We start from the raw sequence: 26,577 nt of genomic DNA, 5'->3' as shown, positions 1-26,577 counted from the left end.
AAAGTAGTTCGAGTTTTCTTAATTTTTTTTTATTTACATCAAAAATTTATCAATAATTGATTTTGTAAATTTAAGAAATTTCTATGATGAATAACTATGTTTTTCAGATCTAAATAATTGCAAATTTGAAAAATTATTGTTTGGAAGTGAGTGGTGTTAGAAAGATTTTACCTTAAACGCAGAAAAAGACATCAATATTCCAAGTTGCATTTCATACCATAAATTATTAAAATGCTAAATATATTATTTTTGGCTTATTTTGACCTAAATAAATGAAGAATGTATAAAAAAATTAAAACAAATATAATTAATAAAAATTCTGTATCAAATTGTTAATTACTTTCCAGTATCATAAAAGTACATATTTCAATGCACTATTAAAACAAACCTAATATTTAATGTAATTTTATTAGGCATTTGTGAGATACCTCTCTAAATATAAATAGGTTGAATCAGATTTAACAGAGTTTTCTGAAAAATATTTATTTTTGAGAAATTTGAAGCTTAACCAAGATAGGCAGTTTTGAATAAATTTCAATTTTTCTGTTGCAATTCACATACCTTGAATCTCTATAACCGGAAAGAAATTAAAAGACAGCGTCAACGCAACAAAGAGAGGAGGAAAAATTAAAACGATAGTCTGAGGGGGTGGTTTTAGGGTTAGCAACTTAATTTCACCCCGTGGTAAAAAGGTGGAATACTTGATGGAATAAAAGGATGTACACCCCCACATTAAGTCCCCTTGACCCCCCAACACAGTTGAGTAGAGAGATAGTGGAAAAGCAGATTAACAGATTTATAAAATGGCAACAGCTCGACCGGAGATTACAGCCAGATTGTAAATTTGATTGAGTGTGCATTTGAATCCCTCTGGAGGATAGGGTCCTCCAAACCACAATGGAACAGTAGGAGGGGCACGTGCCCCGACTAATCTTCTTTAATATCTGACGTTCTGATCTGCAGTGGGAGTGATAATACAGCAATTTCATGCCTTGAAGGGTTTTTTATGAGGCACACTGGCATGTTTTGCAAGGAAAAAAAAGTTCAAAATAGAACTTGGAAAAATGAATTTCTTTAAAAAAAATTGATTTTGCTAAAATTTAAATAGATATTGATGCCGATTCATTTCCCTTTAGATACATTTAAAAACTAGTTCATAATAATTTTTACATTTAATTAATTGTATTAAAATATTAACAGAAATAAGGTCATTGTCATACGCTTTTTAGAAAATTGGCTCTATCTTAAATCCTTCTTATCAATCATTAGAACTAAAAACACTGGTAACCTTAATAAGTTGATAAATGCAGCTATAATTCCGTTGAAGTTGAACAGTAGTATCTTATAATCAGGTTTAAGAAAAGAATGATATGTTCAAATTATAACCCTATTATTCAACTTTAAAAAAAAAAATAATAATATGGTTTAACCTAATACCCTATTAAAGCTGTCGCCAGCTTGAACGATATCATAGTTTAACTTAATACCCTATCAAAGTTGCCGAAAGCGTGAAAGATATTATGATTTAACTTAATACTCTTTTAACGCTGCAGAAAACTTGAACGATATTGTAGTTCAAAATAAACCAAAATATCTAACATATTATTAATTTACATAATTTGCAATTTCATATTGATAAAAGTTGAACAAAAATTAACGAATAAATGAAGTTTTTTTAAAAAATGAAAATACTGGAATACGAATTCAACTAATTCCGTGGAGTGAAATATGCAGGATGTTCTGTAATTATCACCCTTACAGTAAATTTTAAAAACTGTGTTTCTGGGTCCATGGGAATACCAAAAAGCTTGGTAATTTTAATCGAAGCTCTTTAATAATAACTTTGGTAAAACTGACAGTAAAATATGCACTACAAAAAATTTCGCCATCGAATTATGGTGAAGTAGCGGCACTTAGGGTGCATCATCGGTAAAATCAATTTTACAGTAAGATATTACACCACAATTTTCCTGTAATATTTATGAAATTAGAATAATTCAGTGATTTTACGATAGTTAATACTGCAAAAATTACGGTATATCATTTTTTTTTGTTTCGTAACATGTTCCGGTAAAAAGTACGGGCACCCTGATTGTCGATACTTTTTACCGTAATTTAATCCGGAATATTTTTCAGTGTGGTTTTATAATGTGACAAAATTTTGCAAATTTATCATGGTATAAAAGCATATTAAGTTCAATTTACTTTTCAGTTTTGTATTTTTTACTTAGCATGTGGTAATCTATCATTTTTAAAACCAGAATTCCCGATAAACGTTAATATAATAACGGAAAAATTACTAAATGAATGGTTTAATCGCCGTATATTTTAGTTTTTATTACAAGAATTTTTTTCCAGAAATCTTAGTACTTCTATGTACGGCAATTTTACCAAAAAATTTTTCTCCGTGCAATTTCCGATAATTGAGATTTAGATGTTGACTTTCATTTCACTTGTTATAGCAAATAAAAAATCCTTTTTATAAACTTATTAAAAAAAAATTTAAAAAAAACCCTACCTTATAGAATTGGTGTGCTGACTAATATTGGTTATATCACTTTCGGCGTCTTGTCGATTTCTTTTGACCTGAAAATAAAAATAGAATAAATAACTACAAATAATCGAGTAAGAAATGTTACGTACACTCTTCGAAAAACTTTTTCAACCTGGTCAGACTGAACAATATTTCGATTCAAAATTAACAGTGGTTTTATGTTTGCATTCTTGGCATTATGCAAACGCATAAGAATACAGTCGAACTCGTTTGTAACGAGCACAAAGGGACCATAACATGTACTCGTTAAATCCGAGTGCTCGTAATAAACGGGTCCTTAAGGCAGATGTGCAACCAAAAGAGGGGGGGGGGGACTTGGGAGGTCAAATAATTGAGTTAACTTAAAATTTAATTAATACTTACTTACTTTAATTACATTAATTAATTTAATTAAATATTTATCTTAATTTAGAGACAACTAACCCCTCCCCCCAAACCAGCAAAAAATTTCTAGTTGTGCTACAGTCTTAAAGGAAAGGAAATATAAACGGAAAGAAAAATAAAGGAAAAGATTCTTACCAAAACATTTATTTTTTTCATTAATCTACATATTTAAAATAGTTTGTCAGCTTACTTTTAACTCGCGCATTTCATATCATTTTGAAAAAAAGATAAGACAGAAAGACTAGAAAGATGAGGAAAAAGATTGCCAGACAGAAAAATATTGCTCGCTAAAACCGGGTCTTGCTCGTTAAAAGCGACTTCTGTTCCATAGACTTAACATTGATCCAACCAAATATTCTCGTTTCCCTCGTTAAATCCGAGTTCTCGTTAAATCCGAGCTCGTTATAAACGAGTTCGACTGTATTTTTTTATTATCCATATATATATGAAATGTTGTATTTGAAAGCTTTAAAGCACTAGAAATTTAGAAAGATGTTTTTAAATTTTAAAATATTATATTTCTTTGTGTGACGTTTATATAGTTTTTATCTGAAATAATGCAGCAGGTGTATAAAAGCAGTTAATCAATTTTTTTTTGCTCATGTTACTAGTTAAGTTAGTTATTAATATAAATATTTACAAGAATTTACGCTGAAATATAAGATATATTTCTGAAATATAGATATGATTAATACCCATTCAGTTTTGAAAAATAAAATCAAAAATTTATATTAAAATTTTTAAAAACAACTTATGCAGAGCAACTCAGATTAAAACTTACGTTGTTAAGTTTTATGCAACTGTTTTTTTTCTTTTTTTTTTTAAATAATAATTATTCTTACATCATTTTTAAAAAAATTGTTTTATGTTATTTGAAAAGCAATTATTATTTCTTTATTTATAGTAGAAAAAAAATTTTCTTACAATAACACATCTTTTATGAAATAGCACTTTTTTAGAATTAATTAAGTTCCTTTTTCAATTAGTTTTGGATTTAGAGTGCCAAATGTAGAGAGCACAGTTATTCATGCTTTTTTTTTTCAGATTATATTATTATTTTAATTCTTATAAAATTAACACTTTTTAAGAATTAAATTCCTTCTTTCAACAGATTTAGAATCCCATTATAGAGTGCGATTCCCCATGTTCGCTTTTTTTTCATTAAATAGTTATTTTTTTATTTCTCATATAATTGTACTTTTTTTTAAGAATTAATAAATTTTTTCTTCAAATAATCAGAATCTAAATGTAGAGAATGTTAGAATCTAATTAGAATCTAAACGTAGAGAATAATTTTCCTTGCTCGAGTTTCGTTTTATGTAATCATTCTTTTAATGAATAATTTAAAAAAAAAAAAAAAAAAAAAAAAAACAGATTTAGAATTATGTATTTTTTTAAATTTAGATTTTCTTTCAACAGAATCAGATTTAGAAACCGGTATACCGTACAATCCACCAAATTCGTCTGATTTTCCCTAATAATATTTTTTTTCTTTATTCTTAATTCAACTCAAAAGAATTAAAAAAAATATTGAATATTAAATCCTTTTGATCGAGATTTTAACAACCTTTATCTCACTATTGTAAAATTCTAATTGTAAATAATCATTTTCATATAAGATTACAGTTGAAGGTTGGGGAATTAAAAAAGAATTATTGTTGCTCTTTTGGATCGTTCCTCTATCAAAAAACTGGGTTTCAAAATGTTATTCAATAGAAAAGTAATGCATAACTGGATTGATTTTTGTAAAATTTTGCAGAGGAGCTAATCGTTTGGAGAGCTAGATGGATTTTAAAAGACTACCCAACACTTTACAATTTAAAACCAGAAGATAAAAATAAAATAAAAAACATAAGTGTTAAGCAGATTGCATGTTTCAACGTCCAACTTGTTTATTTTGTATGTGTTCCCATTTATTTCAAACGATTTTATTAAATTGCATATTCATTTTGAAATTGTTTCATAAATCATAGAAATAGATCATTTTCTTATTTTCGAATATGAACAATTTTTCACTTAATTAAAAATCTTAAATGTAACTTTTACATTGCAGCAATATATTAACTCTTTCAACTTTGAGGAATTTTAAGTTAATATATTAAACTTCATCCTGAACACCTAAGTACCTAGTTAACGCCCCTGACAGGAACAAAATTAAATAAAATTATAAATCCACTGATCTAGCACTCATCTCGGCGATGAGAAAAACATGTTAAAATCATCGATCTCATTCTTTACAAGTACCCGTAGCGTCCAGGAACCTTGTTAAAATTTAATGTATGGAGGAATTCGTTTGACAAGTCAGCATTTTGACACCTGTTGGCCAGACGGACCTGTGGGGTGGTAATAAAACAACATGTTTCACTTCCGGAATGTTTTGTCTCTCCCTTCATGTCCATTTCTCATGAAATAGATTGCTTTTTTTTATTTCCTAAATAACTCGGACGAAAATGAATCACTTCGTTGTCTAAAATAAAGTGATGCGCATATTAATTAATTAAATGCGTATTGCTGCAGAACTTCCGCTTTGATTAAGAATATTTTCCTTCGGTAGCAAGCAATGACGAGAAAGTAATGAAAAGAAAGGAATTCTTATAGTCAAAATAAAATAAAAAATTATGTAAAGAGGGATTCTTCTTCTTTTAATTTTGGCATTTTGGCTCTAAAATATAAAAGTTTTCGTTTTAAAAAAGAGTTGGCATTTAATGAATTTTTGAGCTTTAATTAAGCTCCAGTAAAAAAGTAAGAACTCTATATTAAATGTCAGATAAGTTATAGAAAGTCAAAAAAGGTTGTAAATTGCGCAAACGAAAAAACGCACCCTGAATAATTTTTAAAGTGCTGATCGAATCTTCATGTTCTAGGACTCAACCTTAATCAAATTCAATAAGCTAATTAGTTAGTGCAAACGACATTTTAAACTATTAAATCAGACACAAAAACATACTTTCTCTGCGGTTCATCTTAAAGAGAAATAAGCTTCAATTTTTTTTTTAATTAAGGTTGAATCCTATTTGCACCACATTCATTCAGTTCAATTTCGTTTCACTTTTTAAAATAACAACTTGAATAGGTAACACCAGAAGTAACACAGTTTCTCGAACTTCAACGGATTGACCTATTAAATTATCCGATTATCAAAATAATCAGCCCAAAAACCTATACACTTTAACGATAACATTGAATCGTTGAACTTGAGCATACATTTTATTGAACATGATTGAATAACAGATGAAAAACATACTACTTTCATAAACCATCACTATAGTTAAAAACAAGTGAAAGAGTGTGTATCTTTCTTCAAAAGATCACCAAGATGGGTTGAGAGAAGAGGGGGCATCAAAAAAAGACACTTTTTTTTCTATTCCTATTTTCTTTTCTGTCTTGTTTTTCTTTTCTTTTACTCTTTTTCCCATCCATTTCTGAGAAAAGATGGGTCACTAGGGTTGAACCCATTGAGTTAAAGAGGGTGCGGGTGACAAACAGATGAAAAACGTCATAAAATGTCCGCAGTTCTGAAGGAGGGAGTAATAATAATTGTGCTCACTGTATTAGCAATAATTGTAAACAGGATAATAAATACCATTACTAATGCGGTTTTAGATGCAGTACTTAAAAATTTTATTAAAAAAAGAAAAACTTCACGGTTTTTCAGTCAAAGAAATCTTTGAAGTTCAACAAATGCGCATAGCCTTAAAAAAAAAAAAAAAAAAAAAAAAAACTAAGTACAATAAAGCGAAATAAAAAGTTCAGAATTGTACTTACGCATTCTTAATAAATTAATTGGATTGTATTCGCAAATATGAGAAAAGCTATAATTTGTGGATAGATTATACGGCACAATATCAATGATTAATTACACAAAAAAATTTTTTAACTAATGTAAAATATTGTCAAAGCAGATAAAAATATACGGGTGAGACGTTTATATGCTTGAACCTTTAAAAAAAATTAGACAATTTCTAAAAATTTTAAAAATACTAAAATTCATTAAAAACATATTTTACCTTTTTAAAAATTTAGTATGGAAAGATTAACAAACGTATTTTTGAAATAGTTACTGCAGTTGAGATAATTATGCACTTTACTTTTTTAAAAAAATTTAGATAATTTCTAGATAGTTTATAAATATTTTATGAAATTAAAATGTATTTCATTTAATTTTTCATGAGAAGTTACTGAAACACAAGGTAACTGAGGCAACTAACTGAGCATGTTGTTATATGGCTCTTAACTTTAGGTACCTTATTCCAGTGAAAAATATAGTAATTTTTCCATTTTCACAGTTTGTATTTTGATAAAATAACTTTCTACAAAATTGACATGCCTTTTCTTTATTTTATTTACATTTATTTTATTTATTTATTTGTCTTGCAAGACGATTTAAACTACTCTTCATATATACAATCAAACAATGTACTTTAAAATTTTCATTTTAAATATTGAATTAATATCCTTTATTAAAGATACTAATCTATAAGAAAATAAATAATCCTTTAAAAAAAAGTCCACAACGCATTTAATCTACCTTTTTTTTTAATATATAAAATGTACTACTGCACAAAAATATGAATTTAAATTCTCATACAGTTCTTAAAAATAAAAACTTATCATTTCAGGAAGTTACCTCACATAGAAATATGCTGACAAGTGACTTGTTTAATTGATTCATAACGTTTCCGAATTATCTAAACACAAAAAATACACTTTATAAGATGATAAGATACTAAAATATAAATGTACTTAAACTTTCACCTTTAAAAGTTTGTTTCAATGAAATTTTCTCATCGCTTAACTTCATCTCATCACTATACTTCATAATAGATTACATTTGAATGAATATTTATGTCGAAAGAAAAGTTGATTATATTTGATGCGATTAATAATTCTAGAAAATTGGAGCTTTTAGGGGGGGGGGAGGAAAGAACAACTGGTAGAAAACCTTGCTGTGATCACTAGAATACCTCATTTAAATTTAAACAATATTTTAATTCAAAAAAAAAATTTTAAGCCTTTTATAGTGTAAAACGTGTGAAATTGTATATAAGATATTACCTTTTTTTTTTAATATTAATAAGGTAGGAGTGACTAAGCAAGCTCTTTAAGTTTGCAATAAAGGACAACTTTAAATTCAAAATAAAAACTATTTTCTTATAGCAAATGAAAGAACTTAGTAATTCCAGTAAAAAGTGACGATATTTTTTACTGTAATTCCCATTTTGACTGGAGCATATTATTGAACAAAAAATTTGATACACCATAATTTTTGCAGTAATGATTACAGTTAATTACTGAATCACTCTAATTTAATAAATATTTCCGCAAAAATTACAGCATAATATTTCACAGTAAAAATGGATTTTATATGGATGATGCACCTAAAATGCTAATGTGCTAGTACTTAATACAGTGATTTGATCCAAATTTTTTTGCAGTGTAACCGGTAGAAGACCTTGCTATCTGATCAAGAATATGTGATTTACATTTAAACAATATTTTAATTCAAAAATTGTTTTACAGTTTAAAACGTGAGAAATTTCTTTTGATCATAATCTTATTTTAATATAAGGTAGTATTGGTTCAGCAAGTTCTTCAAATGTGCAATAAGGGAATAAGTTTAAATTGAAAATAAAAAAATCTTTCTCTGACTGACACGTTGAGACCTAAACAAATATAACATAACTGTATATTCATTTTAATTCACAAGAAAATATTAAGTTTTTTTTTTCATACATAAAAAATTACATAAAATATAAGCTTTCTTTAAATAGTATTCATTCCTATTTTTCTTGTAATTCAAACTATAAAAAACGAACGCGTAAAGTAGAAATTTTACGCCAAAATCTATTAATGACTCGCGTTAAAAGTTTAATTTTGAACACATATTAGATAAACTACAACATCAACACCATTTTTAAGTTATGCTTAGATTGCGGTTGCGTATAATTAAAATTATCGGTAAAAATAGTGATACGCTATTTCTTGTTGCAATTAAAAATAAAATACTTTAATACAGATACTTACAAGCATTTGCAAAACATAAAATTTGTTGTTATTCAATAATTACGAATATTCAAAATCAAAATTGAAAAACAAAGCATGCATTAAAAAGAATTTAATTAATATTTAGTATTATGATTTTATTTACTTAAAATCTATTGTATTCGTTTATTTTTTAAGTACACATGGTTATGTATTTATATTTATTCATATTAAAGATTTAACTATCAGCTGGATTTGTCGCTTAAATTCTATGTAGAAAAATCAAAATTAATGTAATTATTTAACAGGCTAACTCTTCAAGATTTGAGTAAAAATTTCTTAGATTAAGATATAAAAATATTTTACAAAAATTAAGCTGGTTAATTATGATTTGCAATAATATTGCTTATCGATGTTTTTGAAAATTCCTATGAGGCATTTAAAAACATTTTAGAAACTGAAGAGTATTCTGGAATTTATGATTTTTAAACATCACATATTCAACTTTGAAATTAGTTTATCATTCATTCTCTCTATAAGTATGGTATCATCTTCCAATAAACAGGGTTTACCCCCCCCCCTCCCCTCAATTATCTTTTCTTAATCTTCAGGATTTCTTTTTACATCAGACTCAATTGATGACACCAGTTTCCTTCAATTGCCTTGTTTAGTTTTCTTACATTTGGCGTAGTACGCCGGAATCTGGATTTCCTTCTATTAAATTTTACATATTTAATTAAATCGATTAATTAAAGCTACTTTACTGATTCGTTTTTATTTTATCTCCAGATAAAAGTATAAAAATTACTTATCCAGGTGTTGTTGAAGTTTATAATTCATGTCAACTTTTCAGATTAAGTTGATATTTTTTTATTAAAGATGAGAGAAAAGCAAACAAAGATTTCAGTAAAACATCAAGGATAATATAAAAACTGACTTAATTCTAATTTTAATTACAAAAGTCAGAGAGCAATATTTCTAGTTATCAAAATATGATAAATCTAGTTAAAGTGATATTATAATCAAATATAAATATGGTTACGTCCTTAAGCATTTATTTCAAATATTTTTGTTATTATAAATTAAAAATGTCCTGAGGGATTTAACTTATATAAATCTAATCAAAACTAACAGCTATATTAATTGAGGATGAAATAACTAATCTTAATTGCAATTTTAGTAATATTATAAGGATTTAAAAACATAGTAAATCCAGAAATTTTTTTATGTTCTCTTTATTTAAAAATGTGAAGACTTATTATTATCAAACAAATTGAAATAGATAACGTAATATATCATAAAATATTACTTAGTTAATATGTAAAACTTTGAAAAGATGAGGAAAATAATGTACAGATAAATCATCTAAAAATATAGCGAATTCAGCAAACACTAATGTTTATATCATTTATGTATAACATTTACCTGCTATTATGAAACAAATTAAAATTAGAAGTATTGTAATTATTTTCTTAATTTAATTAGGTATTCTAAATTAGATATTGTTATAGGTTAATTAGGTATTCAAAATTGTAATTAAATTAAGTAATTTAAAACACCTTTTTTTTTATTTAAATTCAATAAAGCAAATAATCTGCTTATACAATTTACAATAAACTTTTAAGATGACATGAATACTAAAAAGATATATCCTCAGAATTTATTTTTCTGGTATATTAATTAATTTATGCATAGTATATCTAGAAATAAATCATGCTTATAACGTCTATGTAAAAAATTTTCTTATTGAAAATAAATGCAGAAAATCGAAAATTTCATTAGGTATCCCTAAAACACTTTCATTGTCAAAATTCGATAAAAAAATAAAAAAATATTATTTAGTTTTTAATAAGCCTTGAAAAAATGAGATAAACGATATAAAAATAAATTCTTTTAATTTTTAAGTAGCTTATAATAATTAAGAGGCATAGTTAATCCAGAAAACTTTTCTGTTTTTATCATTTATCGATAACATTTTGATGTCATTATAAAAGGAATTATATGAAAAAGAAAACATTTAAATTTCCTTAAGTATCTTGAGATACACTACCATTTAAATGACACCACTATTCATTAAAAACAAACAACATTATTTAATTAGGAAAAGATAAATCTTCTAAATTTCTTTGACAGTTATAATACATTGATTTAAAAGCGTCGTACAATCTGAAAATGTGGCCGCTCATATTATTTACAATATTAATTAGTCATTATGAACCAGCTTTAAAATAGACATAAACAACTAAAGTTTTACATAGATTTTTTTTTCCTCAAAAAAATCTATGTAAAACTGTTTATTTCTATTAAGATGGTTCATAAAATTTTTTTGATTCAACCTTACTTTGTTGGGATAAGATAAATCCTCCAAAGTTCTTTTTGCAGAAGGTTCTTTATTATTGCACTCATCTAAATCCACCATTTTCGTTTGAAAGTACAGCATATCTCTGAGGGGTTCCAAAAAATGTTGGGTTAGGGATGAGGATGTATCCCGCGCTTCACCGTTGCTCCGTTCCCGCATAAGTCACATGCTCACGTTTTCCTCTGCAAAAATTCCACCAAAACAAGCTTCATTTTGGTGCTTGGCAGTGAAAGTGTGGGAGGCGGGACTTCACATTCTCATACAGTGATATCAAACAAGCAGGGTTACCGGAAGACGTGGTCAGCTGTCACTGCGATAGTGCCACTTCATTTTTCGCCAATTTTGTCTCGCCAAATGATGTAGGAATTATAGATAGACGGGCCAAATGATAGACGGGCTCATGATTAAATTTTCATAAATCTTTTTACTACTTTTAAACAAATGTTTGATTTAGTTAAATCTTTATTTATAAAAGCAAAAGTAAGTCTGGATGAATGTTCGCTAATAACTCGAAAACGGGAGCCCCGATTTGGATCGTGTTTTTCCCCCCCGACAATTTGCAAATTTTTACCAAGTGGTTTGTAAACAATCGCCGCTTGCTGGTGTCATTTAGTTCAAGTGCAATATCTAAATTACGAAATTTCATTGTTTAAAGCCATTGTTGCAGATTAATCTTTCCCTAATATCCTTTGAATGGCTACACCGATCGACGTGACATTTTTTTTCCTTTTTTTGATACAGATTGTTAATATTTTTTTAAAAAATTATTTCACAATAATTTTCATCGTTTTGACAAAATAATAATAATAATAAAAAAATAAAAATAATTAGAAAAAAGAACTTCACAAATAAAATTTATTGGCTCGCCTAATTAAGAACTGTAAACACGACCCTACCAGAAAAATTTGAAACTTTGTTAAAATCAAACTGTGCAAGTAGGTATTGCTCACTGTTTTAGATCTGTTTATTCTGATCCTTTTACTTTACTTTAAGAAATTTATAACTGTTAAAGTTCGCTTCGTTTTGACAAAATAATAATAATAATAAATAAATAAAAATAATTAAAAAAAGAACTTCACAAATAAAATTTATTGGCTCGCCTAATTGAAAACTGTAAACACGGCCCTACCAAAAAAATGTAAAACTTTGTTAAAATCAAACTGCGCAAATAAGTACACAACTTAATTTTAATATACATGTACATTTACATTTGCCTGGTATGACCTACACTGAAATTTTTGCCCACTATAACATTTGCCCAGTATACCCTACACTGATGTTTCTTTTTTTTTTTTTTTTTTCCCAAATTTATGTGCCCAGTATACAAATAATATTTCTTATCCTTTTTTTTAAGGCTCAGTTCGGATTGGTTGAATAACATAAACGCTATCGTACCGAACCCTAGAAATTGGTGTTATAACATTACTTCTACTAATGCGAACTGCTGATGAGGATTAGTTCCTTTGAAGTGGCGCTGGCATCAAAAGACGGCAGAATAGCTGTGGAAATATTTTACCAATGCAATACTACGCAATAGCCACTGCTGATTTATTTTATTATCTATCTAAAGCGCATTTAAGTTAATTATCACATTATTTTTTAATGTAAGCATTTGTTGTACTATTCCTATATTATCCTATATTTATTATTAACTATTTTAATGATAAATAACCATGATACTTAAGCAACATGAGAACATTTGGAGTAGTGAAATCTCCAAAGAGACCAACCTCTCTGAAAACGACCTCAACTATTTACCACCACTTTTGGAAGGTACGGAATTTTTTTTTTCCCGTAGACTTTGCTTTAAGGAAAACCTTTAGATGAGACCATCAAAACCTCTCCAAGCGACCGGCAAAAACTAATGCACCAAGTGAGGAAAATGACAAATAAGGAAACGCGAAAGAATATCAAAACAACACTAATTGTCAAATGACTTTCATTTAGATTAAAAATGTAATTTTCTTTTTTTGTTTTAATCATCATGGAGTTTTAGTCGCTTCGCTTTTTTTACTGGTTAATGTTAAGAAAAGGTTTTATTAACTTATCTCCTTGTTAAGACATTAAATGTCTGAGTAGCGAGACCAGCAAAACTTCAAAATTTTGACCTTTATCCAACGTATATCTCGGACTTTAAGTAATCCTATATTTCTTAAGATCAGGTGGGCTTAGATTAAAATTAAATTCTTCGGTCTCGAACCTACAGAAGTTAGCCCGAACTCATATTTAGTAGTAATATTTTTTATTCATACATGTGAACTCGTACAAACCGTACTATGTAAAATTAGAAAACGATTTTTTGAAGAAATTCTTTCTAATGCGACATTAAATAATAATTATAATAACAAATAAGCATTAAGTTTTTTTGTGTGGTTATTTGTAAATTACCATTCAGCACATTTACTGAAACTTCTTTAAGGTTTCTTGAACAACGTATAATTTTAAAAAAATTACGTAGCATATTTTCACAATAACTTGTGCAATTAAAAGTGTGTGACAGTTAGGTTTTATAACTGTAGTCAAATTAAGCATGTTTGTATACGATAAAAATAAAAATGCTTTTCTATGCAGATCTACGAACGTTTAGGCTTCTTGAGTTACGATAAAAAAAAATTAAACAGTGTTGAAATGAAAAAACATATTAGCTTACAATGATTGTTTAAAATAGTCAAAAAAAATAAAATTAAACAAATATGTTTAATCACCTACTACTCATTGATTTACAAATATATTTGATTCAAATTGTGTTACAGTGAAAATAAGTTACTTATTTTGTTGAATCACGTGCACTTTAAAATCAATCAGAATACTAAATCGAGTAATTTAATTTAAATTTTAGTTTTTGACTCTAAATTGAATTGTTTATTGAATAATGAATAATTGAATTGTTTATTCATTTAAAAATTAGTTCTCTAACCTGATACATTAATTTCGTCATTAATAGCGTACAATAAGTGGCTGTAACTCTTTTTTATGGTGTTTATAAATTTCCAGCCACAAAAATTACGCTTTTGTAGAAGTTTAACTTAATTTTTAGACACTATTTCTCCCTCCAAATTATTTCAATCGACATTTGTATTTGCATGTTAAATTCCTCATAGATTTATTATTTAATTATTATTACTCGAGTTTTAGCTATTAATTAGGCCATGATCTCCAATTAATTTTATTTAGCATTAATGAAATAAAAAAATGGTTTAATATAGCAATCTTGAAAATCTTTTATTTTTTATTGATTCTCTCAATATGTCGAAATTAATCAAAGTTTTTTTCCCCCAGAAAATTTTAACATCAAATTGCCAAAAGACATTGCTTTCATCTAGTCGAAGGATATGTCAATCATTATTGGATTATATTACATTTGGTATACTTATGAAAACAAGGTATGTGCTTAACGTGTTTATTATCTTATTGTAAGAAATATATTGTTAATTTTCTAAAAAAAAATTAGCATTTTTTATTAAGATGATAGTTTTCATGATTGGCCAAAGATTGCTTTGATATCAACCTAAAACGCTCTCTTCGTATAAAAGTAATGTAGGATATATTTTTCCCCAAAAAAGTATCACTCGGAAGCTTTTAATTATTTATACATTTATTAATAACAGCTTTATAGGAATAGGAAGAAATAGGCTAGAGTTTTTTATTAACAAGTTGAAATCGTGCATCGAAAATTGTTATCTTAAGAATTATCATTAATGAAACGAGAAACGTTAAATCTATTGTTCGCTGAAATTAAAGCATCCGCAATTATTACCGTCACAGGAAAGTAAAATAAGTCTTATTTTTCTCTGCGATACAATCAGGAAAAAAACTGAGCAAGTAAAGCATCTTTTCAATCCCACTTTCTCTACCATATTCTCCGGAATTTTGAAATTTTTTTTTAACCACTAATTGAAACATTTTAACCTAACTATGTCAATTGAAGCTGATTTCGATGAAAAACTACTACCATTCAAAGTAAACTCTCTACATTTTATAGAAAGTACAATCGTATGTACAATCTTTTCCTTAAAGGTTTAGATATACATACACCATCGGAAGGTTGTCAGACTAATTTTCAAATTCATTCAATTAATTTAGTTCCTATCAGTTCATTGTTTTTGTTAGGACTCTTAGCAAACTGTTTTCTTGCAATCAGGCCAATGCCAGTTGTTTAGTTTCAGCCAACAGATTATTATATTCAAAGTATCTAAATTTTCTAAATTGCTAGCTTTTTTATGAAACGATGCCTCTCAGTTTACAGTTCTCAGTCTCAATTCATTTTTGTGCCCGAAAATTTAAGGTATGCTAAGATAAAGAGTTGAAGGTTAATCACCGTAACTTTGCCGATAATTAGAGTTATCACCAATATAACAGATATAAATATGAGATTTCTTTACTAATTTGATTCTAATTGCATCAATTCTTTTGTGTACCTAAAATTTAAGATTGTATAGAAAGAATTGCTGGTGTAATCTTTGTACTTTCACATGAATATTTATAAGCAGTAAAAGGTATGAAAATAAAAGCACTTTAATATTAATTTGAGTTTAATCGACAATTCCATTTTTGTAACTAAAATTAAGGTGATACAGAAAGGCAGAAAGGACAGCAATTATAATATTCATACACATTTGCGAATATTTGAAATTTATAAAAGACATGAAAATCAAAGCACTTTAATATTACTTTTGAGTTTAATCGACAATTCATTAGTGTGCCCAAAAATTAAGATGACATGTGAAGGAAGGGTGAAAAGATAACGAATATTATCCTTGTACACTCTTAAAGATATTCAGGTATAGTCAGGTATAAGGGAGAGGAAAATAAAAAATAATTTGAAATTAGAATTCAAATTGAAATTAGAATGAGTTAATTTGAGACAAATCACATCAATTCATTTTTGTGCACAAATATTAGGATGGCATAGACGGGAAGGGGGGGGGGAGACAATAGTCATCATAGTCTTTATATATTCTCTAAGATATTTTTTGAATAGTAAACAAGACAAGAAAATAGAAAGCACTTCAATATTAATTTGAGATTAATCGACAATTCATTTTTGTGCCGAAAAGATATAAAAAAGAAGAGTATAAGGATAGCAACCATAATCTTTGTACTTTCTCACAGAAATTTGAAATAATTAATAATAAAAGACATGGAAATAAAAACACTTTTAGAATCCGTAAGGCAGACTGTCTGCCGTCTTTGTATATTCCAGACTACAATTAATGGTCCTACGCTTTTTTACCAAATACAATTCATAAATTGTCTAACTAATGAAAACAAAATTCCCAGCTGTTATAAAAAAATATCTCCTAGAAAAATTTTTAAAAAAAGGACTACAGCAAAAAAAAAAAATATTAACTGTCTTGGCTACGATCTTTACTAAAGCTCTTCTTAATTGCCTCAACTTTAACTGTGCTACGCAATTGGGAACATCTGACCTTACAACTCTTTTATTCGCTCGTTGCAGCAATTGCTCTTCCACATTTGATTGGTTGATGTTTTTATGACGTATTACTGTATTAAAAGATATTTAAAAAATAAAAATAAAATATCTAACCAATGCAACTCTTTCATTTTCGATGTAAAGTTAATTATAAAATCGCAAGCGAGAAGTTGTTAAGAGAAAAAAAATTGCAAGTGATACAAAGAGCCTCTTATCATGAATCAAAGTTAACTTTTTTTGCGTGTATTGAAAAGAAATTATAAGCATAAATCATAAATGCATGTCATGTTCTTGTTGAGAATGTTTTTAAGTGTTTATCTTTAGTGAAGGAGTTTTAAGAAATACAATTGCCACATTATATGCATACCTAGTCTAAAAGCTAAAATACATATATCATTGTTCTACTAATAACTGATATGCATTTTCAACAGCAGAATGCTGAAACAACTGATTTTAAAATAAAAGTTGCAGTTTAAGTTTTTAGTTTTTTTATAAGTTTTCCTTAAGTTAACTGTTAAGTTCTCTTTTACGCATAATGAGAGAATCAGTTTTAAATGGGTAAAAAAGAATCAAGTTTCTAGTATTATTTGAGTTAGTAAAAAGTGTAATGAATAAAAGAAATAGAAAAAACTACATTATTTCTTTTTAAGAAATTTAATCGAAAAAGTTTTTAAAAAGTGTTTGGAAGCAACAAAATGCATTGAATCGAATCTATTTCTATCGCTTGGTGTTATAAGGCTTAATAAGGGTATAGAAAAAGAAATGAAAAGCTAGTAAAGACATTTGTTGTGAAAAAAATTGAGAAACTTTTTTGGTGCTCTTATGCGTAGTTTTTATGCTCTGTGTAGTCTTTCTGCTGTATACAATTTTTATGCTCTTATTAGTAGCTGTTCGACTTAATTTAATAGAATAGTCTAGTCTAAATATGTATTATCGTTGTTATAGCAATAAATTATGTTAATACATTGGGAATTTGTCGAAGCCAGATGATGCAGAAAAAGACTAAATTGGAAAATTAAGAACTTAATTCAAATATTTCAAAAAGAAATAATTCTTTAATCAGTTTTGCCGGAAAAACTGTATAATAAATGCTTTAATTTTTGCGCATGTATTCAAGAATTAAAAATTAAAATAAGGCGAAAAAAAATTTCAACATAACTGCGGGGGAAAAAAATCATGCAAATCGTATTCAATCAGTTGAATATAATCATGTGATTACTCATCGCTTTGCAACATCATGTGCATCATTCTAATTCTCTTTTTAACCATTTCATTATAATTTGTGGCAAATATTCATTTTTACTTTAAATAATTTTAATTTTTGCTCATCGTTCTTCCAAATGAGGAGAAAAAAATAGTCTCGAAACTATTCAGAACTTCCTCCAGACCTGGTTGGAGAAATGGTCTTCCTATGTTGAAATATTTCACGGAGCCTTTTAAATTATTTCTTTCTGCTATGACTCTAGGAATATGGATAAGTTAAGACTCCATTTTTTCGTCGATATAATTAAAATAAATATTTTTTTGTCTTTTTCGAATTTCACCTCCAGAAGCGAGCAACATATTTTTTTTCTGGCATTTTTTGCCACCGTTTAATTTTCTTATCGTTTGTAGACAACATTATTAGCCTTAAGAAGTGAGGCCTTGCTTAAATAATCCTCTAAGATGTGTAACTAAACCTTACGTTATAGTTCTAAAATTTTGATTTATACCATGTTTTATCTTAAGAGCATGTTATTTCTGCTACTGCATTCCTCTCTATTTCATCTACAATATGAAATTGAAAACAAGGTTTCCAAATTTTATGTAAAATTAAATATTAAATGTAAAAAAAAATAATAATAGTAAAATAAATATTTTCTTTTCGAATATCGCTACCGCAAGGCCTTATTGTCAAAGAAATGCTGTGGGCAAAAGCTCAGTTTCCTAAATCCTTAATGACGGTGCTGGAAAAATATAGTCATTGCATTAACGATCACAGTTCATAAATCTCTTAATAAAATTTGGAACATGCATATGAATTAAATACTAAGTATATGCTGCTGTTTTCGAAAAACGAGTCGCTTTAAGATGCTCTTTCTCTGACAGCATTTCTGTGAGTACAGAACTTAGAAAATACTGTAAGTTAAGTAGCCATTATGAAGTGCTGTGCTTACATTTTTTCTCTATTTGAAGAACATAAGCATAATACCTTTGCTCTAATTTAGAGCAATTGTTCATTTTAACTGGTACTAAAAAATAAAAAGAAACCGAGTTATACTTTATTTTTATTCGTTAAATAAACGGCAACTATAAGTCTAGTAAGTCAATAAGAAAAGATTTTTTTAGGAAAAAAAATTGGTAAAATCCATGGTGTTTACTTAGTATAAATATGGTAAAATAATTAACTTGTTCTAAACAATGAATTTGTAAATGGAACACAATTAACTTGTTCTAAACAATGAATTTGTAAATGGAACATAATTAACTTGTTCTAAACAATGAATTTGTTAATGGAACATAATTAACTTGTTCTAAACAATGAATTTGTTAATGGAACATAATTAACTTGTTCTAAACAATGAATTTGTAAATGGAACATAATTAACTTGTTCTAAACAATGAATTTGTTAATGGAACAAAAAATATAAGAACAGACAACGACAGAGTAATTTAATAAATCTCCAAACAATCTAACCATCGTATGCTTCTTTTCATTTTAATTCTCGCTGATCTGCCCTTCTCGGTGAAAGTAAGGTATTTAAAAAAAGAATAAATGATTCAGCTTTTGGTGTCATTAAAATTATTCCCCGAAATGGCAACAAGCGAAGAAGAGTGCAAATGAAAGAGCAACTTGTGCAACAGCGAATAATACAACAAAGTCATCTGGACGTCTATGACAGTTCTGTGTCTACTGAGTTCTTTTAGCTTTTCCACGGGCCACCTGCTTTTTGGCATCTGGAGCAGTTTTTATAACACTAGCTATAGGTCCACCCCGCTCTACGTAGTCAGCTTGGTGACATGTAGGGTGGAAATGTCACTTACTTCCTCCCCTTCTTATCCACCCCCAACTTGTGGTCTTCCTTGAAGAAACAATTCTGGCTCAGACCATGCTTCATACTTTACTTTTTTTTTAATGAGCTTAAAAAACTTAGGGAAAGGGTAAAAATTACTATACATTTAAATTTCGGTTGGATAATCATTAAGATACTACGACATCGGCGTTTTAGCACATCGTCTGCTATATAACATAAGGATGTCAATTCCAACAATTGCCTGCATTATGTTTAAAAATGTCCTTGATAAAACAACACAGGCAATTGTTTGTTTCACAGGCAAAATTTAAAGCAGTTGCTTTTGTTCTCCATATTCTTACAGCGAATTATGTTTTTGTCAGCGAAATCGGGAACTTTCAAGTCGCAACTCGAGAAGAAGTTAAGTGATTATACCTAACCATGTGATTTAATGGATACCTGTGAACGACGTCACGCGTGTGTACCGAATTTGATTGGCTTCTGAAACGACCCGATTTACTTATGATGATGACATTTGCAAGTTTCTAATTATTTAGAAAACAAAGTAAAAAAAAAAAAGAAAGAAAAGAAATTAAACTGAAAAAATAAGTTTAGAATAAAGGTGGAAATAGGGGTAGCACATGAAATACAAAATTGAAACATGGAAATGGTGATTTAAATTTTGAAGAGGTTGTGTGACGTTCGGTTTAGAAAATTAAATGAATTTAATGACCGAATCCACTTGGGCCCTAGCAATTATTAAGATAACTTATCAGTAGGTTTCTTTAGTGGATAAGTTCCTTTCTAATAATTAATAAATTGTTTATGCATCAATAAAAGCGAATTTTTATTTCGATTAGAGTACTATTGCTTCCAACAGTTCTAAGAGAAAAAATCAGGTGCGAGTACATAAATTGTAAGAATAATGGACAAACTTCTGGCATAAAGCTTAAAGACTAAATGACATTTTCAAAACAAATTGCAATAAATATAATAATAAGAATTCTGGTGAATAAGCAAAATGATTATTTTTGTGAAGTAATCCGATCAATTTTACTGATAATTAACCTTAATTGATTATGATATGATATAATTTTATGATAGTTGAAGATGATTTGATGATAATTATTGATGATATATCACTATATGATATTATTTATCTATTTATTCATATTTTTAATGATAATTATTGATAACATATCACTATATGATAATTAGTGGTGCTATACTATTATTTCAGGACAATCAGTGATGATAAATCAATAATGATACATCCTAATTTATTTTTTTTTAGAAAATTGGGGTTTTGAAATCATTATTGTTTCATGATAATGCATTATGTCATTGCATTGTTATTCATATATATATATTACTACTGCAGGCATGTTTCTCTCACAGAAACCAGGTTCATATCTCGACTCTGCAATAGGCTTCGGATGAACAGGTTCCCACACATCTAAGCACTCAACTGAATCATTAATAATTTCCAAAAGACACGTATTTTTCTATTACTGAATTCGGGGGACCCTTAATCTTCTGAAATGGTTTAGGTGTTCGAAATTGCTAAGTTTCGGTAAAAAAAACTTTGTAATTCGTCTTCATGGCACTTTCAGCAAAATGGATTCAAAATTTAACCATAGTATCGGTAGCTTGAAACAGGATTTGGTACAAATTCGTTGCAACTCCAGTGAGGTTTTAAACTGATCCACATTTTAGTTGACTTCGAACCATAGTGTTGAGGTTTCCAGTTTAAGAAGTATGTTTATTTGGCTAAACTTAAAACCATGTTAAGATTACAGAAAATTTGAAAGAAATTATCGTTCAAGATTTCCAACAGTGTAAAGTGGTAAACAAAAATCTATAATTAGGAACTATTTTGAAAACATACCAATTCGATTTATTTAACAGGAATCATCTACTAACGTTTATTTTGCGAACAGCCCATTATTTTTTGTGTGCTGTGACATTTTCGAATGAAGAAGCTGTGGAGGGGTTGCCCAATGTGCATAGGACAGTGATGACTGCGGGGCCCTCCTCGGCGCCGTTCAAGGTCAAGGGGGATAAGACGGTGGAGGCGTGTCTCTAAATTAATGAACTGCTAGTTAGTTAATGAGGTGGCTAGTCACTCAACACAAAAAGGAAGAAAAAAAGAAAGAATTCTTTTTTTCGAATTCTATTTTTCTATTCAGGAACAATACCTCAAAACATCCGGTGACAGAGCTGGAACATTTGGATTAGGGATGTACGAGTAGATGTTCTTGTGGGAATCCTTTTATAACGACTTCTGATTAGTTTTGACCCCTCTCTGTGATAACGATTTCTCCACATTTTGTGGGAATTGAATTGGGTCTTCTCTGGGTATGCCATGATCCTTTGGAAATCATGAAATCAATGGCTAGTTGTTGACCCTGGCGACCTCGCGCTGCGAAAAGAAGGGAGCTTTTAAAAGTGTCATATGTTTACGTCTTTCTCAGCAATTTTTTCCCACCTTCATGAGTTTTAATTGATGTCAATTGGTTAAGCGTCATTAGCGTCACCTGGCCTGACCTGTTCCGGGAGTGGCGTACAGAGGGGTCGACCTCCAAACCAAGTTAGTATCGTTGTCAGTAACGGTTATTAGAAATTTGTAGTTTATGAAAGCAATAGAATGAAATTAATAGTTTAGGAAAGCAATAGAATAGAAAAAAAAAAGTTCACGGATCACGATAAAATCTTTCGGAACAAAACAAAATCAAAAGGAATTTTGTTCCGGGAAGGGACAAAGACAGAAAAGAAGAGCACCGGAAAAAAAGAGTAACAGGATAAAAAGCACCAGGAAATCACTGCCTAACGTAAACAGTACTAAATTAGATTAATTTTGCTTAAGTATAGAATTTTTCTGATATTTTTTTGCTTACTTTCATAAATAGTTCCAATTAATGCTTGTACAATTTTACATTTGCAAGAAACTAATGTTTTAACCATTTTAATAATTATAACACAAAATAATAATTACCTGTGGAATTTTATTACTTTTGTTGTATTTTTAATATAAATATTTCCAAAATGCTTCTCAGTTGACACTTAATATAATTTGCAAGGTATAGCTTATAAAATAAAAATAAAATTCGACTTAAGTAATAAATTTTTTTTTTTTTTCTAAGCCAAATATCTAAAATACACTTGTGATTGAAGCAATTTTTTGAAGTTTACTTCTTAATTATAAATTAATACTTGTTAAACCTTAACATTAATTAAAATAAAAAATTTATCTTATTTACAGCCGGGATTTTTAGGTGACAATTAGCACCACTTTGAATATGCGTTCTCTTTTTAAAAGCAACCATAGTTTACTATATTCAATTTTGCTCGCAATTAACCCTTAACTTACTTAAGATCAAAAATCTACATTAAATAGCTGCTTTTTTCTGGTGCTATTTTTTTTTTTTTTTTTTTTTTTTTTTTGTTCTTTTCTTGCGGGCTATTATTTTTACGGTGGTATTTTTTCCGTGATTTGACAAAGGGATAAAACATTCGACTTCCATTAATCTGTCCCGAAATCTGTGTTTCCGGGGAGTGTAACATATAAGGGTCCTGCTTGCTTATATGTTCAAGATGTATTCATTAAAACTAATGTAAGATGGATTAATTAAAATGTAAGATGTATTGATTTAAACAGTATTTAATAAAAAACTTACTTAAAACTTCAAAGATATTAACTACAAGACTATGAAAGACCCGGAAAAAAACACGACATTAACAATAAAATATAATTAGATACTTTTTTTATATTTATGTTAAAGAGTTAGTTAAGTACTTTCATCGTGACACCGACGTGCTTAATTAATCATTAGATTAATTAATTGGACATTAATCATTAGAATTCCACTGCAGCACTAAAATTGAAATAAAAAGCAGATTTCTTTAAAAATTGTTTCTTTTACTTTATAAAATAATTTTCACTTGCAATCAATAACCATATTCACTAATAAAACAATAGAGCACGGAGAGTATTCCTGAAAGACGAGTTATGTCGCTCGTCACGCTGAAAGAATTTAAAATGCTTACAGAAAGGAACTTTCCACAGTTCACATATTTTAACTAATTGATTAGGACTCTTCTTAGAAACTCAATTTTTTTTTTCTAAATTGCAGCAATTATGTTTTTTATTTGCGATATAATAATCATTTACTTTTTCAACCAATGATTTTTTTTAAAAAATTGTTAAAAAATTTCTTTAAAACTTGTTTTTTTACTTTATAAAATAATTTTCACTTGCAATCAATAACCATATTCACTAATAAAACTATAGAGTACGGAGAGTATTCCTGAAAGACGAGTTATCTCGTTCGTCACGCTGAAAGAATTTAAAAAGCTTACAGAAAGGAACTTTCCACAGTTCACATATTTTAACTAATTGATTAGGAGTTTTCTTAGAAACTTAATTACTGCAATTTAGAAGAAAAAAAAATTATGCTTTTTATATTGCGATATAATAATCATTAACTTTTTCAACCAATGATTTTTTTTTTAAAAATTGTTAAAAAATTTCTTTAAAACTTGTTTCTTTTACTTTATAAAATAATTTTCACTTGCAATCAATAACCATATTCACTAATAAAACTATAGAGTACGGAGAGTATTTCTGAAAGACGAGTTATCTCGTTCGTCACGCTGAAAAAATTTAAAAAGTTTACAGAAAGGAACTTTCTACAGTTCATATATTTTAACTAATTGATTAGGACTCTTTTTAGAAACTTAAATTTTTTTCTTCTCTAAATTGCAGTAATTATGTTTATTATATTGCGATATAATAATCATTTACCTTTTCAACCAATGATTTCTTTTAAAAAATTGTTTGAAAATTAAACTATTTATGTATTTATTACCCATCACAAAATTAGCATTCATATTATGTGATACAATTATTTGATAGAATTACAATTACAATATTATTGATAAACTTGCCAAATCAATCAAAACATATAATTAATTGTCACATTTTATTTAATTACATTGTTCTGAAAGAGAGAATAACAATCTTAAAAATATAATACATTGAAAAATGTTTTTTTGGTAAACCTCAAATCAATCTTGATACTTATCTAGTCTAAATCCATCTAAAATTATCTAGTTAAATTCGAATAAACTTTTAATTATATTAAATTTGGACTCAAATATCGGAATCGAATCGTTTCTTAGATTTATAATTCTAAAGAGATACTATTTTTCCACTGCTATTTTTAAACCTTTTCTTTCTCAACTTAAAAAAAAAAGTATCTCTGCAGCAATTTTTATTTTTATTTTCTCTTAAAATTATTAAAAGATTTCAGAAAAAGTGTAGTATTTTTTAAGGAATAGTTTTTAAAGAAGAACTTTTAAAGAATAGCAAGAAGAGTTTGGTTTTACTGAAGTACATTTCGTATTTTTACTGGGGAAGAGGTGTTCAAAATTGCCAAAATCATATTTACGTAATATTTGAACTGTCTTGTATTGCGATTCAATATTGGACCGATTTTTCGAGGAGTTTAATTTGGACCGATATTTCGAGGAGTTTAATAAAAAAATATAAATAATTTTTTATATTTTTTAATTTTTAACATTTAACATTTAAAACGTTTGAAAAGCTTATACCGACATTTGAGTTAATCTCATAGCGCACAAATTAGGAAAGAAATAAAAATGAATGATATTGGGTAAAAAATATTCAATGCAAAAAAACAGTTTATATGATTTTCCTCAAGCTTTTCCCTTAAGACTAAGTATTATTAAATCATGTACTTTATTTCAGAATTATTTTTTTCTTGAAATCTTTAATTTTTATTTTTTGTGGTTTTTTAATTACATCTTTTTTGTTATTTGCAAATAAAACAGACAAAATAAAACTATATAATAATGAAACATAAAAAAATTCGGTAATGCATCACAGAAGAAAATCTTTTGAAAAAATAACAGAAATTTTTTTAAATAATTAGCAACGAAAATAAAAAACTAAGGATGCAAAAAAATATTTAATTTCATAAGTAAAAATATTCAGTTAAATAACTCTAAATCATTTTGAATTTTTTCTTCTTACAATAAAAACAAAAACTTTATTTGAGTAAAAAAGTTTCTCTCCCAATTGAATTCAACATTTTTTCCTTCCATAATTAACTTCATTACTACAAAAAAAAAAAAATCAAACACATTTTTTTTTTAACGTATTAATTCTCTTTTTTCCCGGCTTTGCCTCCGAGGGAAAAAATAAATCCAACAATATCAAATCATTGTTTGAATTTAACGAGTTATTTACGAAAGAGAAATAATAATATATTGGACTATTATAATTTTCTCATCTTTTAAATTTTCGAAATTATTTATTCTGGTTAAAGGGGTATATTTTGTTTTGTATATTTTGCCTATTCCTTTAATTAAATGCAAGACTAAAAATTCGTCGATTATTCTGTTTATTTTATTTGTATTTAATACACAAAATTATAATTTTTTTTAAAATAATTACTTGATTAAGCTTTCAAGCATTTGTTATATACATAAAAAAAAAATTTAAAAAAATGCATTCATAAATCTATTTTGCCAGCTAAAAACATGTACATTTTGACTTCTCTAAATTCTGCTTGAGTTTTTTTAAAAATTTATATACTGTAAAGATGTTTTGAAAAGACCGCCCTTAATGTGTAGAATCCATATATTTAGAACAGTGGTTAGCAACTGGGGGCCGCATCCGGCCAGCGAAGTCTTTTTCGTGGCCCGCGAACTAAAATATATTAGTCGTTATTTTTTTGCGGACAATTTTCGTGAAAAAATCTATATGCGTTTTAAATACTTTTAAGTTTTCCATCTTAACAATTTGATATCTGCTGCACATTAATTGTTTAATACATAGGAGCACAAT

General features: G+C 27.8%; 1 protein-coding gene across 16 annotated transcripts in view; it reads right to left on the bottom strand.

Annotated features, from left to right (window-relative positions):
• The window catches only part of eya (eya transcriptional coactivator and phosphatase 2), a 152,433-nt gene that overhangs the window by 86,228 nt on the left and 39,628 nt on the right, over positions 1–26,577 (bottom strand). For 9 of the 16 annotated variants that reach the window (XM_016069260.4, XM_071181536.2, XM_016069261.4 and 6 more), the window contains exon 2: positions 2,519–2,586. In XM_016069260.4, the coding sequence (XP_015924746.1) occupies positions 2,519–2,586 (68 nt within the window). Of the gene's footprint in view, positions 1–2,518; positions 2,587–11,261; positions 11,546–26,577 lie in introns of those variants that run through there. The other 7 variants (XM_016069256.4, XM_016069259.4, XM_016069258.4 and 4 more) reach the window with 5 other exon arrangements.

The sequence above is a fragment of the Parasteatoda tepidariorum genome, chromosome 8 (assembly GCF_982258835.1).
Source record: "Parasteatoda tepidariorum strain Cologne lab strain chromosome 8, Ptep-v5.0, whole genome shotgun sequence".
Lineage (NCBI taxonomy): Eukaryota > Metazoa > Arthropoda > Arachnida > Araneae > Theridiidae > Parasteatoda > Parasteatoda tepidariorum.
The sequence above is the reverse complement of the archived record's forward strand: the minus strand, read 5'-3'. Positions and strand labels throughout refer to the sequence as shown.